The following is a 14,347-nucleotide window of genomic DNA, read 5'->3' as shown; positions in this document are numbered from 1 at the left end:
GCATGACCCGGAAATATTACTAACATGCCTACGTTTAAATAAATACTTTATCACCGGAACTTGATCCAGAGTTCTTACAGAATAATCAGTCGAAGATACTAAGCCTAAAAGTCGGAATTCCTCAAATACAATCATACATCCTGTGCGCCCAGATCGGAAGAAATCCCATTCTACTTTAAATCTACTTCCCCCCGCCAAATGCTGGAATATTCCACAACCCCCTTCTCGAAGAAGTCCTGGATTTCTAGCTTTGGTTAGATTAGAAGCAATAAGTTCATTGGGTTCTGGTTTTTTGCTACAAAGTAAAGTAAAATAATCGCCTATTTTTTCAGGCGGGGCTTTACGTCCAACTACAAATTAGTAGGTGTCGTGGACGGAGGCGAATAGCAAACATACTTTATTATACATTTCTCATATTAAACATTAAATAAAATCCAAGGCCTAGACCAGGGGAATCGAACCCACTAAACCAACAATACATCTTAGCGTTGCGGGTCTAGCCTACAACTGCCTAACATACTTTACTATAAATTTCTCATATTAACAATTAAATAAAATCCAAGACCTAGACCAGGGGAATCGAACCCACTAAACCAACAATACATCTTAGCTTTGCGGGTCTAGCCTATAACTGCCTAACATACTTTACTATAAATTTCTCTTATTAACCATTAAATAAAATCCAAGGCCTAGACCAGGGGAATCGAACCCACTAAACCAACAATACATCTTAGCTTTGCGGGTCTAGCCTATAACTGCCTAACATACTTTACTACAAATTTCTCTTATTAACCATTAAATAAAATCCAAGGCCTAGACTAGTACCGCAATACATATTAGCACCGCAGGTCTCGCTGGTTTTTTTGCTACAATATAGAAACTATAATAGTTTTATAATACTATAATATAATTTCTATAATAGTTTGTAACTTAATTGAACTGGAAAGAAACTTTAATTTTAAAAAGTTCCCTAAATTTAAAATTACTTAAATTTAATTAAATAAAGAGATGTGTGTGAGTGTGCATAACCTGCATTTAACATCCTTCAACTCCTGCATTGTGAGAAAATTTACCCATTTTCGTGTCAGAAAAGGAAAAACCTTGATTTCTTCTTGAGATGGATATGATGAATCCCATTAACCTCGCTTTTTCATTCAGTTGATTTCTCTCTCATGTTGATGAATCGATTGTCTGTCCATTAATAATTATGTTCATTCACATTTTATTTTAATTACTTTATTTATTTTATCTCTAAATTTATTTTATTTCTATGGTTACCTCATTGATTTTTAGGTCAAGTTTTATGTTCTCTCTCTGTCTCTCTCAATTTATTCTTTATGTGTTTCGTTAATTTGTTCTTTTTTGTTTCTTTGTTTCCATATTCTAATCGATTAATCGAGAGTAATATGGTAAATAAGTTCATTGAATTGTAAACAAAGTTAAATTATCATTGATTTTAATTTCAATTTTTTCTTTTCTTTTCTCACTTCTTTTGCGTAATTAATCAATTCATTGTAATCGATTTGTGCGATTAAATTATTTCTTTGATTAAGTTAATTGTTAAGAGATTGTAGTTTATACGTGTGCTTTGTTGATAAGGATTCAAACTGAAAATATCAGAAGCTATAATTAGATTCCATTTTCATATATTTTTTTTTTCTATTATTATTAGATAAAAACGTCTGGTAGACATTATTACAGAAGGAATACTTACTGATAGCGGAAGGGAAGGGATTAGCCGAGTGGTTAGCGTATTTACACTTTCTGGAAGTGTCCAAGTATCAGTAATGTACTCTCGGAAGAACAAAAAAACAAAAATGCAGCAGTAGTTCCCGAAAATCAAGCGAGTGGTAAAAGTTTAAAAGTGATTGTAAAAGCTTAAGCGATGAACATGCTTTTCCGGGCTTTGAGATCAATTCTTCGCTGAATGGCTAAGAAGTTTTAATTGTTGAATCATCCTCGCACTAAAGGGGGACATCTTAGACAGCTCCTACCTTCACTATATAATACATGTTATGTGCAAAGAAAAGGTGTTTATATATCATTATGTATCACATAAAGCCCATGTGAAACCTCAAGACAATTCATTATTTATCAAAGCAAGCATCTAAAAATGTAATAGATATGTATAAGTCCCACGGAAGTTGGAACATAATTTATTTAACTTACAGCATATTAATGTCTTCAATACTTGCACTTTTATGATGCACTAAAAGAAATAAGAAACCTGGTGAGAAGTAAAAATCCGCGTATTGCAATTAATAGAATTAAATTGCTTTAAAGTTGGAAAAATTTTCTGATCTTTCTGCGCCGAAATAGCGGAGACTGTAAGCCCTACAAACTAATGTACAGAAGGGATTGAATGCACTGAGACTAACAATTTTATTTTTTCCTTTGTGTGTGACGTCAAAAAAAAAGACACTCTAAATCCCCCAAATCCAGAGTTGATCCCAGAAGAAGTACTATATGCTTCTGCAAACCTGGCAGAAAGTAATGGCCAGGCATTCAAGTCTTTCTTAGATGATAATGATGATGGTACTGTAGTTCTTGGCGGTGAGACCTCACAGACCACCTCCAAGTGGTGCTATCCTCGCTTTTTCTTTTGGTTTAAAAATTGCCCCACCCCTCCTAGTCGACAATGTTTGGGGAAACCTTCGAGTGCAGCTAGTTTTTCGAGTTTTGCTACTAGATTTATCTTCGCTTGTCCCAATATTCACTCCCTCTGAGAAGTCTATCGTTTATCCTGCCTAATAGTTCTGAGCTTTTAAAGGAAGAAGGGATGTGCTCGTCCCAGCCTTGCCAGGATATCTCCTCATTACCTAATTTTAACCTCACACATACTTGGTACATCCACATGTTGATAATTACAAAAAAAAAATTATACTAGTTAGACGAAATTATCAAGAAAATAAGAATTATCAGAAGAAACCATAATATAATTAGCGACCATTGATAAACGTTATCACCAGAAATGTCCCTTGAGCTCATTATAAACAAAAATTATTATTATTTTATATTTATTTTTAAAAGCTTCAAAAATTTTATTAGCCTTTTTTTTTTTATTGGTTTTTAAATTGGCACTCATAGAGTACTGGCCAGTCAGTAGGTTATCTATCTAGTGGTCCTCAATGCAACAAGAATACATTCATATTTTTGGAATATTCGACTATTTTGGGCAAGATATTAATATTTACTATTTCTGTTGGTTAATAGTTCTGTTTCTGTTGGATTTTATTTAATGTTTAATATGAGAAATTTGTAGTAAAGTATGTTAGGTTAGGTTATAGGCTAGACCCGCAATGCTAAGATGTATTGTTGGTTTAGTGGGTTCGATTCCCCTGGACTAGTCCTTTGGTCTTATTTAATGTTTAATATGAGAAATTTATAGTAAAGTATGTTAGGCTAGACCCGCAAAGCTAAGATGTATTGTTGGTTAGTGGGTTCGATTCCCCTGGTGTAGGCCTTGGATTTTATTTAATGGTTAATATGAGAAATTTATAGTAAAGTATGATAGGCTAGACCCTATGATCTGCTTAAAACGACCTTAGATATTTATTTGCTTTATATCGCATTTAATATAATTTGGTTGGTTCTAAAACAGGTTACCTTTTACTCTGGTAGACAAAAATGGGACCAACCCTTTTTTACTATGAAAAGGTTTGAGTTTTCTAAAAATAAACCTATTTTTCCTCTCCAATATTTGGGCAAAAGGGACATATATAACAAGCTTGTTCTCTAAAGTACCTTTAGGTGTCATAAAATTGTATATGACTTATTGTGAGCAAAAGGGACATTACTTTGTCAGAACATGTCCTACGGGTTTTTCAAAACGACGTCACGTACGTACGTAGACACATTCTTAGGAAAATTAGTCATATGCAAAAGTGGTTCCACTTTTCAGCGGGGTGAGGGTAGAAGAAGTTAAGGCCTGTAAGCGAGAGTAAAAAGCACCAATCGTAAGAGTAATTGTGGAAACAAAGAGGGTGCTAGTTATACTACCACACAAGCACCAGCTATATCATCCCCCACCACCAATTTAGCGCATACAAAGAGAGTGGTGGGGGATGATTAGTCCCCAAGGGTGGGGAGAAAAATTTATGTTGAACCGGCAAAAGTTTGTGGAGGGGGATGGTAGGGGAAAGGGAGGAGAAGACACCAAAGTTTTGTGTTGATTTTTTTTTTTACCCCATCAATTTGTTGTGTTCTGGAGTGTGTGAATCATATGTTTTATAGTAGGCCGGCTGGTGGAGAGTGTGTTTAATGTGTGTGAGAGGAGGTTACCTTCAGTGGTTATACTAGTATTTATCTAGACTCGTTTCGCTGAAATTGTTTTCATTCATTTTTATGTTAACAGTGCGGGAATTACTCTGTCAATGAAAAACTAGTTCATATTTAATTTTATTTTTTTTTCAAAACTAAAATCAATTGAAATGTGATCAGTGTCGTGTTTAGTAGTTGTTTTAAAGTTTTTGAGAAAAACCAAAAGCTCCGGGAATGGCTTTGAAGTATCCCTTGGGAGCTGTTACTATTCTTTACATTGATAAATAATTTTTTAAAACCAAAGTTACGAGCTTTTTTTTTATTAAACGATGGGTGTTGTCAAATCTCTCAACATACTTTATTCTTTGTAAGTAAAGAAATTTGATTATTTATTAACAATTGTGCAACGAGGCAAACATTTTTAGGAAATAATTTAAATTAAACCAAAATTGAATTTTATTTTATTTATTTATTTATTTATATATTTATTTTTGAGTGATCTTTTGAACGCTACAGTAATCGCCTATTTTTTTAGGCGATTCTTAACGTTTCAACGACCAAAGGCGGGAGCTCGTACTTTTTACTATTAATATTTTTTCTAACAAATAAAAAAAAAAAAACTAGCAACGGGATTCGATCTCCTATTTATTATAAATCCACCGCTTCATAACCCAATATTCCAATATATTTCTTTAAAAAAAAATTTCCATAATTTTTGTTGCAAAAAAAAAAATTTGTCCCAGTAAAATCAATTTCAGGGGACAGTTTTGTGTTTTTGCAAGGAGTTGGCTGTTCTCTAATGTTTCATTGCAGTGAATAGTACGATATTACCACGTACCAAAAATTTTGAGTTATATACATTTTTTTACCCCCCTCTTTTCTCTCACTAACGGAAATTTGCGATCTTATTAAAATTTTAGACTTCCTGTTTACACCGGAAATACCAAAAATTTTGTTGTTTTTAATGTTCCTTAAGTTCACAAATGTGTGATTTTAAGAAAATAGTTGGACGTTTTTTTTGTGTCTGTGTCTGTGAGAGAGAACCAAATATCTTTTGAAAAATAACCACATCTGTTTAGAAGCTGCAAATCTTACGATATGTTTCGATTTCCTCGAGATCTTCAGTAGTTTTATTTAGAACAGCGTTTCCCCAACCTTTTTTTGGCTCTCGTAACCACCACTTGGTAGTACGTCACGCCAAAATGATTGTATTTCGTCAAAATTTGTTATTCCCAGTGTGTTATTTTATTATTATCATCTTTATTTGTAAAGAGATACCAATGAATCTGTTCACAAAGGAGTTCCAAGTTCATCTTCACTTTATAAACTTTGTAAAGTGCAAGATCTTAGTTTTAAAACTTTTTTTTAAATAATTAAAAATTGCGCACATATTTTTCTCTTCAAGATTATTAATTAATTTACAAAGTTCTTCCTTTAGGATTATTATATTTGTGCCAAAAATCTTCTAAATTATAACTTTTAAGCATTCCAACTACCTGTAAGTACCAATTAAATTCAATGTTGCTTGGATAGAGCTTACTCATTACAATCCAGTCTCTTTAAGCAGATCTTTACATAGTTATCATTTAAGTTCTGTCACACATGATAATTCTATTAAATTTTCTTTATCTTTTATTGATAATGATGTAGCTTTTCCTAAATTTTCTTTATAAAAGGGGATTATTGAAATCCAATTATCATTTGTGTTTTCGGGGATTTTTTGGAGAAAATACTGCATGAAAGACAATTTTTAATCCTTGATAAATGTGCTATTAACCCGTTGCCGCAAATGACGGCTATAGCCGTCCGATCTTTGTTGATATGTAGGCAAACGACGTCTATAGCCGTCGTGCACATTTTAATTAATAAAAAAAAGTACAGCGTTAGTACGAAGTGTACTAACGCATACACTTGTTAATTATTGAATTAGTAAAGCAAATGCTGTATATAGTCGTCACGACGGTCATAGCCGTCATTTGCTCTGGAAAGAGAAAAAAAATGACATGATGAGCAAATGACGGTTATAGCCGTCGAGAGGTTTTTTGGAAAAACCGTGGCCAAATGTGATAATTTTTACTTCCAAACATACAACTTACACTTGATTCCATCTGGCAGTCATAAACAATTGAGCAAAAAAAAAGTGTGTTTTTTGAGCACGATCATCAAATTAAAAGTGTGCGGCAACGGGTTAACTATATTTACTCCCTATATCTTGAGACAGACTAACCAACCTTATTACGAAGTACATATTAACAACTTTACTGTATAATATTATTGATTAAAATAATTTTTATGTATTATTGGGGAAAAAACGTTTCTATGATATTTTTATGATTTAATTTTTTATGTCCGCCATTATTTTTCGCGTACCACCAGGATGGGAAACACTGATTAAGAACCAAACTAAAAGTACTTATTAACTCTCATTTTTTTTTTTTTTAGATCTAAGTGAAAGTGTTTATTTGAGAGCTTTTATTACTTATTCTTATTTTATCACATTTTATACATTTTCATTTATTACAGCGCATGATGATGTTGTTCCCCTTTTTGCACACACATAATTATTATATTTTAATTAACCAACATTGTGATGGCACAAAATGATAATGAAATTCGAGTACCATTTCTTTTTTTGTAGTAATTTTTGTATAACCACTTTTTTGTATACATATATGTATCTTTTTGTATACATATATTTTTTTTTTCACATTAAGTTTTATTAATACATTTTTTTCTTTACACAAAACATTTAATAAAATAACCTTAACCTGTCAAGTAAAATGAATTAAATGAAGCAAATATTGTTTTTTAAAAAAAATATATATTTGGGAGTTTTTGTTGATTAGTTTTTAAAATTTATAGTTCGGGATTTCTTATTTTTTTGGTTTTATTATATAATAATACTTTTTAGAGTCTTATCTCGGTTCTATCTCAAGTTACAATTTATTTATTTTTTCTTAAAGTTAAAATTTAAAGATTCTGCATTTTTTCTTAGCAATACAGGTAGTGAATGGTAACCCCATTTCAAAGGAATTTGGTTGGACACTTTTTTAAGTGGAAAAAAAACAAAAATTGCCAATGCTTTTAATAATACTTAATTCTCTCAAGGTGAAATTATACTTGGACTTGTGTCAACTCAAATTTTCTTTAAAACAAATTTTCAAAAATTTACAGTGAAGTGGAACAAAAAATGATGTACTAAAATAGATCGGATGATTGGAATTGTTATCGCAAAAATTTAAGTGGAAAATGATTGATTAGAAAGCGCTATTTTGCGAGGTTTAGCCCAGGGGGTAGGATGATTTCTCCAATTAGAAAGCGCTATTTTGCGAGGTTTAGCCCAGGGGTAGGATGATGATTTTTCCAATTAGAAAGCGCTATTTTGCGAGGTTTAGCCTAGGGGGTAGGATGATGATTCCTCCAATTAGAAAGCGCTATTTTGCGAGGTTTGGCCTAAGGGCAGGAGGATGATTCCTCCAATTAGAAAGCGCTATTTTGCGAGGTTTAGCCCAGGAGTAGTGATGATTCCTCCAATTAGAAAGCGCTATTTTGCGAGGTTTAGCCCAGGGGGAAATGATTCCTCAAAGTGGAAGCTCAAGCACTTTTTTTAGGGCCTGCTTTGTTAGCTTAAGACTGGTGTTTAAGCTCTAAGCCAACGGTTAACGTAGTGATTAAGCTCCGTTTGACCCACACCCGCTACGATTGTATTCCATTCTTCTACCTCTGTTTTCATCCTCTTTCTTTTTGAAGCTCGAATTATAATTACTTGTTCTTGGCTCCGTCCGAGCTGTCTAAGCACACCATTTTCTCCCAAATTATCTTTCGTCCCCAGTCTCCATTCAATACTGATACCTAATCACTTATTCTTTATCACAACAAATCCGTAACTATTCAAATTAGTGCGGCACATTTCCTTCGCTCAGTTGAATTCTTCTCCACAACTTTTGCAACATACAGCAAGTTCAAATACACAGCTTCCCCAAGATCAATTCGGATTTCATTTGAAATGGCACACAATAAAAGATATTATCATTATAGTAGCAGTAAACGTGGCGTTAAATAATCCGATTAAGATGTGAGATTAAAGTAATTTTGGCGTTGAATTTTTTAACATTACAACATCTGTATCTTCATTTTATTTTATGAGCGGGCTAAAATTAATTTGCTCTAGGCCAAAAAAAAAGAGAAGAAAGAAATCAGTGAATAAATAGTGATATATACGTAGTTTAAGTGATATAAATGGTGATTAAAAGAAGGCGACATTCCGGCAGAAATAGTTTTTTAAAAAAATGACTATCAAACAATCGCTAAATGACTTCCGGTGAAATAATCTGAACATTAAATGAAAGCATTGATCCATACTTGGGGTATATCAGCAACAAAAAATGCAATAAGAGAATTTTTTTTTTTTTTTTTTAATAAATCGTTTTTCTTATTATTTAATCAAGATAATAAGACGCGTATGAGAAAAAATTAATTAAATAAATGAGTAAATAAACACAAATAGCATTGAATATATATATAGGTGCGTGTGTTTCAGTGTGAGTGTTCCCCCAGATAATCAGTGAAAAGGAACACAATTGAGTGAAGAATTTCTGTGTGTGTGTGTGTGTGTATGTATGTGTGTAAACACAATAATAAAATATTATTTACAATATATCATATTACCCATGTCCAGATACATAGTGAGCACAGAGTAGATGTCTCTTTTATATAGTGTTTAAGCTGCGCACCAAGGTCTACCCCTAGACTGTACGGACTGGGGGAGGGGGGCAGAAACTGTTCTGAATCACGATCTTACTTTTGTCTCACAGATAATTCTGGAGATTGTTGCAAAGATCTTGTTTTTGACCAGATCTATACTAATTTAAACCCCCCCCCCCAAAAAAAAAAACTTAAATTGAACGAAGTTAGATTAGATGTACCTTCTTCATTTAACTGTGCCGAAGACCACTTTCCAGAAAGTAATAGAGAAGACAGCAATAGATCTTCTAACAAAAACAACCGCAAAGCTAAAGTTGTAGGAGGAAATTACCTTCTTCAAAAACCCACCAAGACTCTGAAATGACTTGATTGCCCTCACTTTTAAGGAAAGGCTATAGGAGACAAAAATGGCGCCACGGTAGCCGAGGCTGTTTAGAGGCTAGACCCGCAAAGTTAAGATGTATTGTTGGTTTCCCACAACATTCACTGGTTCGATTCCCCTGGTCTAGGCCTTGGATTTTATTTAATGGTTAATATGAGAACTTTTGTAGTAAAGTATGTTAGGCGGGTATAGGCTAGACCCGCAAAGCTAAGATGTATTGTTGGTTTAGTGGGTTCAATTCCCCTGGTCTAGGTCTTGTATTTTATTTAATGGTTAATATGGGAAATTTATAGTAAAGTATTTTTGCTAATCGCTTCCGGCCACAACACCTAATTTGTGGTAGTTGGACGTAAAGCCCGTCTGAAAAAAAATAAGCAATTACTTTTTATAGGAGACAAAACAAAATCCACCAGCTGCTACCTATAGAGGTGAGGTAATAGATCTATTTAGGAGGCAGAGCTGTATACCCCCTGCCCCCGCCCCAAAAAATGTACCCAGTAAGAGGCAGGAAAATAAAATCTTTTGAGAAACCCAAAAATAAACGTAGAAGCACCACCCAAAGAAATTTGGGTCTCCTTTCATTTACCACTTATCAATATGTTATCTCTTATTAGTTGTACTTAATATTTTCTTATCTTAATATTGTTAATAAGTTTTCTTAGATAAGGTTCTATTATTATGATGACTTTCATGCATCATATTGAACTTTTAAAATATAGATGTTTAGTGAAAGTATAGATTTAGTTCAAAAGGAAATTTTAAAAATGTGTGAACGCTCATGTATCTTCTCTCTCTTTCTTAGCGTAAAAGAACGGCTCATATGTTACTTCCTTCCTATCAAAGTATCCCTGAAAGGGATCAAAATTATAATTTTAATTTCTAAAATGCTTCCATGATTCTCTTTGGTTACAGTTTATTTGAAAATGAGATTATGTCATACGTGCCAGCGGCGGCAACTGCTGCCGCTGCAGCTGCCGGTGGTGGTATATCTCCGAGAGCTTCGCCGCAACTGTCACCGCAAGCATCGCCGGGGCTTAGCCGGGCAGCTAGAGCGCCTGCGCCGTATCGTAGAGATTTTGAGGCCAAGTTGAGAAATTTCTATAGAAAATTAGAATCAAAAGGTTATGGTCAAGGTCCGGGAAAACTAAAGTGAGTAGATACTTTATTTTAGATTGTAATTTAATTAGGTGAATCCCCTCCAGGGAGTTGACTAGCCTCACTGATTGTGATGCTGAGTCCTTCCTAGAGTAATCAGCTCTCAAAGTTTTGTAAGCTCTGGCCTCACTGATTGTGATGCTGAGCCCTTCCTAGAGTAATCAGCTCCCAAATGTAATATATTTACCATATTTACATGATATGCGAGTGTGTGTGTGTGTACAGAATTTTTTATACATTTAACAATATATTTTCTTACTCTTACAGATTGCATATAAGGCGTGAACATTTACTAGAAGATGCTTTCAATAAAATAATGAGTGCATCTAAAAAAGATCTACAAAAATGTAAACTATATGTTCAATTTGATCATGAAGAAGGATTGGATTATGGTGGTCCATCCAGAGAATTCTTTTTCTTATTATCCAGAGAACTGTTTAATCCATATTATGGATTATTTGAATATTCAGCCAATGATACGTATACTGTACAAGTATCGCCGATGTCAGCGTTTGTCGATAATCAACATGAATGGTATGTGTGTTGATTTTTGTTGTTTTTATTGTTTATAATCTATTATTAATGATTTTTTTTTAGCTTCACGATTAAGTTTTGATCAATGTTTGAGTTTTAATTGGACCATCATTTCACAGGTTCAGATTCAGTGGTAGAGTTCTCGGCCTAGCCTTGGTCCATCAGTATCTTTTGGATGCATTCTTCACCAGGCCTTTCTACAAAGCTCTACTTAGGCTGTAAGTACTGTTTCCTATTTGATTAAGTACTATTTTGAAGGATGTAAATCAGGAAATTGATAGGAAAATTTATAGCCCTTATAGAACATTGGAACTTTTTTCAAATGTAATACTGTTAAAAATAATCATATTCTGACTATTTCTCAAAAAGCCATAAGAAAAATGAAACTGTCAAAGAAGTCACAGAAATAAAGAAGTCGACCATTTTCTCTAATTTTATTTTTGTTATCTAATTTTAACTTCGCACGAACGTTTGCTGCATCCCAATATATCACAACGTCATATCTGTTAATTCCTTATAACCTGCAATGAAAAAGTAGTAAAGTAATTTACTAATTTCTCAGGCATGCTCTACGTCCAACTACCAAATTAGGTGTCGTGGAAGGAGGCGACTAGCAAACATACTTTACTGTAAACTTTTATTAACTATTAAATAAAATCCAAAGCCTAGACCAGGGGAATCGAACCCACTAAACCAACAATACATCTTAGCTTTGCGGGTCTAGCCTATAACCGACTAACATACTTTACTGTAAACTTTTATTAACTATTAAATAAAATCCAAGGTCTAAGACCTGGGGAATCGAACCCACTAAACCAACAATACATCTTAGCTTTGCGGGTCTAGCCTATAACCGCCTAACTTACTTTACTATAAATTATTCATATTAACCATTAAATAAAATCCAAGGTCTAAGACCTGGGGAATCGAACCCACTAAACCAACAATACATCTTAGCTTTGCAAGTATAGCCTATAACCGACTAACATACTTTACTGTAAATTTCTTTTATTAACCATTAAATAAAATCCAAGGCCTAGAACAGGGGGAATCGAACCCACTAAACCAACAATACATCTTAGCTTTGCGGGTCTAGCCTATTACCTCCTAACATACTTTACAGTAAATTTCTCATATTAACCACTGAATAAAATCCAAGGCCCAGAAACCAGGAGAATCGAACCCACTAAACCAACAATACATTTCAGCTTTGCGGGTCTAGCCTATAACCGCCTAACTTACTTTACTATAAATTTCTTTTATTAACCATTAAACAAAATCCAAGGCCTAGACCAGGAGAATCGAACCCACTAAACCAACAATACATCTTAGCTTTGCGGGTCTAGCCTATAACCGACTAACATACTTTACTATAAATTTCTTTTATTAACCATTAAACAAAATCCAAGGCCTAGACCAGGAGAATCGAACCCACTAAACCAACAATACATCTTAGCTTTGCGGGTCTAGCCTATAACCGACTAACATACTTTACTGTAAACTTTTATTAACTATTAAATAAAATCCAAGGCCCAGAGACCAAGGGAATCGAACCCGCTAAACCAACAATACATCTTAGCTTTGCGGGTCTAGCCTATAACCGCTCGGTTACCGTGGCGCCTTATAACCTGCAATGAAACGGAAGGGAATCTTTAACCAAACCTGCCAACCGGATATCCCACTTCGCGGTAAGAACTTTTCCGAATTTCTCGAAAACGGGCTCCATAGATTTTTTTTTTCTTTCTTCTTGTAACATTCGTACTCCCATTGCGCACACATTTAAACGGAAGTAAAATTCCAAAGTTGTAGGAAAATTAGCTGGAGCGGGATATAGTATTTCCCTAGGTAACCGCTCTCTGGTGATTTATCCATACAAATCACAAAATTTGATGACGTAAAAAAGAGTGGTAAGAGAAAGTCGTATGGGTATCCTTAGAATATTTTTTCACTTGCAGTTAATGACGTCATATATAGTGATGTCATTGTGTACAATTCATATGTAGCCAGCTAATAACTGATATAAATATTTTTTGTACAAAATATTTAATGGTTCATTGTAGTTAAAAGAAAAATACTAACATTTTTCCCCCTCCCAAATTACCTGACTGTCTTACGTAACCAATTTTCTTTTTGCCAGCCGATCATCCTTTCAGAAATCTTCGTCGTCTGTGGTTTGGTTAAGTTAGATAATAGTATATACTTTAGAATTTTATTAAGGAAGTTCACAATTCTTTAAAATTGGAATGCCTGCTTTATTGCCACTGTGAGTGAGCATTATCGCTATCTAATCTCTGGAGTATTTGTGATCTAATGGAAACTCTCTAAATTGTTAACAATGTTGTGAAATACAGTTAGCTAGCTGGGAAACAACTATCGACAAGTATAATAGTGATTGTACAAAAGTCTAAACGCAGATATTTTACATTAACTTTATGTAAAGGTCCGTTCACTGATTAACAATTTCAAAATTGAAAACAAATCAATTTAATTAAATCTGTCCGGTAGGACAGTTGTATAAGAGTTGATCGTCAAAAACTGCACGAAAAAGCGTAACGTTAAAAAAACACCCAACTTTGACAATTTTTTTCTCTTTTTCTATAAAAGATAAAATTCCCAAATTTTCTTTAAAATAAAGGGAAAATCCTCCTTTATGACTTTAATATTTTTGCAACAACATAGATTAAATAGATTGTAATTAAAATTTCCATACAAGAAGAAGACGCGTTTCCTTTTCTTATGGAAACTTCTTAAGTTAGGATATTGTATGGTTTTTTTTTCAAAAAGGGGTGGTAAAATTTTAAAAGTATGACGTAAATGTTTAAAAAGAAATTTGTGAGTTAGTAGATAGTTGTCAGTGTTAGGGAAATGACGTCAGTGAGTTAACTCCAGGTTTTTTGGTGTAAAAGAAAAATTTATTCTTAAATAAAGTATTTTATTTTTAATTCTAGGCCGGTATCTCTGAGCGATCTAGAATCGCTGGATCAGGAGTTCCACCAGTCATTACTTTGGATCAAAGAGCATGATATTTCTTCAGAAGTATTAGATCTAACTTTTGCTGTCACTGAGGAGGTCTTTGGTCAGGCTGTTGAAAGAGAGCTGAAACCAGGCGGACGTAATGTTGCCGTCACGGAGAAAAATAAAAAGGTATTTTCATTTAAGAAAGAAAATCAGTTTGAAGAGTAAAAACTAAATTTTCAAATATTTGTAAGACGGTTTTCGAAACTGATTTTATTATTCTGTAAACACTACGAAAACACTCTATGAAACATAAACACTCTAGTGTGACGCTAAACCTTCCCAGACTATAACCTA

The 14,347-nt window shown here is 33.6% G+C and overlaps 1 protein-coding gene across 10 annotated transcripts in view; it reads left to right on the top strand.

Annotated features, from left to right (window-relative positions):
* Positions 1-14,347, top strand: part of Hecw (Hecw ubiquitin protein ligase) — a 204,406-nt gene that overhangs the window by 180,726 nt on the left and 9,333 nt on the right. For 9 of the 10 annotated variants that reach the window (XM_074115243.1, XM_074115239.1, XM_074115242.1 and 6 more), the window contains 4 exons: positions 10,259-10,495; positions 10,769-11,035; positions 11,155-11,253; positions 13,984-14,179. In XM_074115243.1, coding sequence (XP_073971344.1) covers positions 10,259-10,495; positions 10,769-11,035; positions 11,155-11,253; positions 13,984-14,179 — 799 coding nt within the window. Of the gene's footprint in view, positions 1-4,200; positions 4,628-10,258; positions 10,496-10,768; positions 11,036-11,154; positions 11,254-13,983; positions 14,180-14,347 lie in introns of those variants that run through there. The other variant, XM_074115249.1, reaches the window with a different exon arrangement.

The sequence above is a fragment of the Rhodnius prolixus genome, unplaced genomic scaffold, assembly GCF_049639745.1.
Source record: "Rhodnius prolixus isolate KJV_2025 unplaced genomic scaffold, Rpr scaffold_7, whole genome shotgun sequence".
Classification (NCBI taxonomy): Eukaryota; Metazoa; Arthropoda; class Insecta; order Hemiptera; family Reduviidae; genus Rhodnius; species Rhodnius prolixus.
The sequence above is the reverse complement of the archived record's forward strand: the minus strand, read 5'-3'. Positions and strand labels throughout refer to the sequence as shown.